Source organism: Pundamilia nyererei, unplaced genomic scaffold (genome assembly GCF_000239375.1).
Source record: "Pundamilia nyererei isolate P.nyererei 1_Seehausen unplaced genomic scaffold, PunNye1.0 scaffold00060, whole genome shotgun sequence".
NCBI lineage: Eukaryota > Metazoa > Chordata > Actinopteri > Cichliformes > Cichlidae > Pundamilia > Pundamilia nyererei.
Genome location: NW_005187461.1, coordinates 888,327 through 891,380, shown reverse-complemented (window position 1 = coordinate 891,380; position 3,054 = coordinate 888,327). Strand labels below are relative to the sequence as shown.

General features: G+C 40.5%; 1 protein-coding gene across 2 annotated transcripts in view; it reads right to left on the bottom strand.

Moving 5' to 3' along the window:
* Window positions 1-259: 259 nt before the first annotated feature.
* Window positions 260-3,054, bottom strand: part of cdh13 (cadherin 13, H-cadherin (heart)) — a 382,609-nt gene continuing 379,814 nt past the window's right edge. For both annotated transcript variants that reach the window (XM_005734745.2, XM_005734746.2), the window contains one exon: window positions 260-1,853. Coding sequence is in view for 1 of the 2 variants with exons in the window: in XM_005734746.2 (XP_005734803.1) it covers window positions 1,846-1,853 (8 nt within the window). In the remaining variant the exon portion in view is untranslated. The remainder of the gene's footprint in view (window positions 1,854-3,054) is intronic.

The following is a 3,054-nucleotide window of genomic DNA, read 5'->3' as shown; positions in this document are numbered from 1 at the left end:
ATAAATCTGCACTTACACTCTTTTGCTTTTGCAAGAAGATTATCAGGTCTTTTTAAAATTAGTTATTTTTAAGATGAAGTGGTGTCCATCCATGTTCATAAATGAGCACACACTAAGTTAATTTGCCCTAATTAGTAATTCTGACCCCAAAATAAAAACAGGCTAACTTTCATTTTTTGTTGAACGAGCTAACAGCGTGTTCTCCAAAGGAGTAAAAAAAGATTTTCAGGAAAAACACAATTTCCAAAATAACATTGTGGGAATTTCAGTAACGGCTTTATTAAATTAGTGCAAAAGACAGACATAACTCATTCAAAATGTCATCTTTTTCTTTACGGTGGTCTTCCAAACGGACCCACACACGCTAAGTTCTTTAGATGAGCGCAAGAGAAAAAAGCAGAACTATCCAGCGAAACCACAGCCTTTGTTTTCGTACACGTCTTCTTGTGTCTTGTAATGAGAGACAGAGGGCGAACAGCAGAGGACAGAACTGACTGGAGACAGAATCGAACCTAAACACAAATGCAGTCATATAAACACGACTCCTGATTCTGCAATTAATCACAGATTTTAAAATAAGGAACAAAAAAAGGAAAGAAATGAAAAAAAGATGTTACAATAAAATAGTCAACACATCCATAGCATTAGAAATAGTGCCTAAAATCACAGAAAATGTTTCCTCTTTTTTTTATTTAACCACCGTGTGGGCGACCGAAGAACTTGCAATCAAAGTACATAAGTTAATCAATAGTATATATTTATACAATGGTAAAAAATAAAATATTTATAATAGTACTTTTTTGTTTTTAAGGTTTACACCGTTACTATAAAGATAGACTGTTTTCCACTCCATGACAACTAATGCAATAAAAACAGAAGCAAATCGAAGAAACGACTCCAGAGAGTTTCTGACTTTGAAGGCTTATGGCTACCACCTCGTCCTAAAAGACAACAACCACTGCAGACAAAGGAAACAGGCTTTGTTCTGTCTGCTTAAAGAGTGAAACAAGATCAAACACAGTCTGTGACCAGAAAAGAAAGAAACACATCAAAAAGTCAATGCTCTTCCCCGACCAGGACAGTAGCTCAGCTTTTGCAATGTCTCCTGGTCCAGTGAGAGACAGAGAGAGGTCAATAGATAGACGAGGAGGCAGGAGAGGAGTCGCTGATAGATATCGGAGCGATTTTTCTATTCGTGGGTGGGTGAGGAAAAACAAGGGAAAAGAAAACAGAGAGAGCAATGATCGGGAAAGAGGGTGAAAACAAAAGCTTACCAGATTTCAAATGAGCAGAGGTTTAAGGTGTGGTTCAACATGAATTGGATTTGTTTATCTTTTGTTTTTGTTACAATATCAATATACATGTTGTTTCAAGTATCTCCTACGGATGTGGCATGTTGCCACAAATGCTCCCAACACGCAGTGTTTGGCTGCCAGAGCGGGAGAGAGGTGCCAAAATGGAATACAATGGAAACTGTAGAAAGAAATGGAATAATCAATAGTGGATGAAGTACAGGAGGGAGATGATCGAGGAGAAGAGAGAAGACTGATACAAGAAAGGACAGATGCAACGAGAAAAGCACATATGAGGAGAAGGAGAAGGATAAGTGAGTTAAAAAAGCCAGCAAACCAAAAAAACCACAGTGGTGTTGTACAGCGCTGGGCCGATGGGGATTTCCAGTATTTTCTTGTTTGATTTGTCGTGGTTTATAAGACCTCTTCTCGTTCCTTCTTCTTCCTCTTATTTGTCTTCTTTTTCTTCTCTCCTAAGCCCGGGTTGCGTGGGGGAGATAAGTCGTTGCTTTTCGGTGTTGCAAAAAATGACTACAGGAGGTTTCAGCAGGATCTACAGGCCTGGTGGGAGAAGGGATGAACGAGAGGAGGAAATAAGGCAGAGAGAGAGGAAGGGAAAAAGAGAGGAGACACGGTAAAAGTCAAGGTCATCGCCGAACCAGATCAGCTGCAATCAATTACACAGGACAGATGATGCTATCGCATTATTAAAAATTCAATAAGAAAAGAAGAGAGAAGTTCGAGCTGTTCGCTCTTAGGCGCCTTTAGGCACCATCAACCACGTTATTGTCTTTAATGTGAACGTCCACACTAAAACGGTGTCAGCGTGAAGCTTCTTTAGCATTCTGGACAGGTCGATCAATACAAGCAGCTCTCCCTAACGTAAGAGCACGGACTAGTACACCGAGCTTTTGATTTGCCTTTAAGAGGCAGTTTCTAGAGCAGCTGCTGCTAAGATTAATTGGGCACTGATGTGTATCTGTACAATACTTAAAAGTTTACTTCAGATCGAGTACTGAGGACTGCCCTGAGGCCAAAAATATGATGTCGACCGCGGCCAAGCCCGAACATCATGGTGGGAACCTCAAAGGTCATATATTGGGTTTGGGCAGGGGGGGTGTAGTCGGGTACATTTTCTAGTAATGTGACAGCTTGTCTCATCAGTCTGGCACAACTGCTTTCAGTGAGGTCGTTTCAAATTTGATACAGCAACGCATATAGTCACATAAATACACACAGCTGGCACACGCACGCACACAAACGCACACTGCAGCATGAAATGTGAAAGTTTATTGATTGCCTCTCTGGCAGCCATCTCCGCATAGTCTGCCTTCTATTTCTGATATGTCTGGAGACGGCTGAGGGTTGGACAGAAACCCTTACTCCTGTTTGCCATTTTCATTATCCTGCCGCCTCTTTTTCTTCCATTACCTCCATTTTTATCTCTTCTCTGATATGATGTGATTACATGTTGGATACGGCACGTTTTGGACAGTCTTAGTTACACACCTGTGCTTTTTGAGTCCATTCATCAGCACTTTGTTGAATTAAATGGAATTACAAGTTAATAATACTAAACATAACTTTTACTGTTAAGACCTGCTCCACTAATCCACATTATTTTGTGTTAATTCATACGAATCCACGCTAAGAAGGGGGATTCTCAGGTTCTTTATGTGAATGTGCACTGTCGACAGAGATGAGCAGCTAATTGGTCCCCTTACAGTCGAGGAAGTAAAATAGAGCATAATCAGTATCCGGT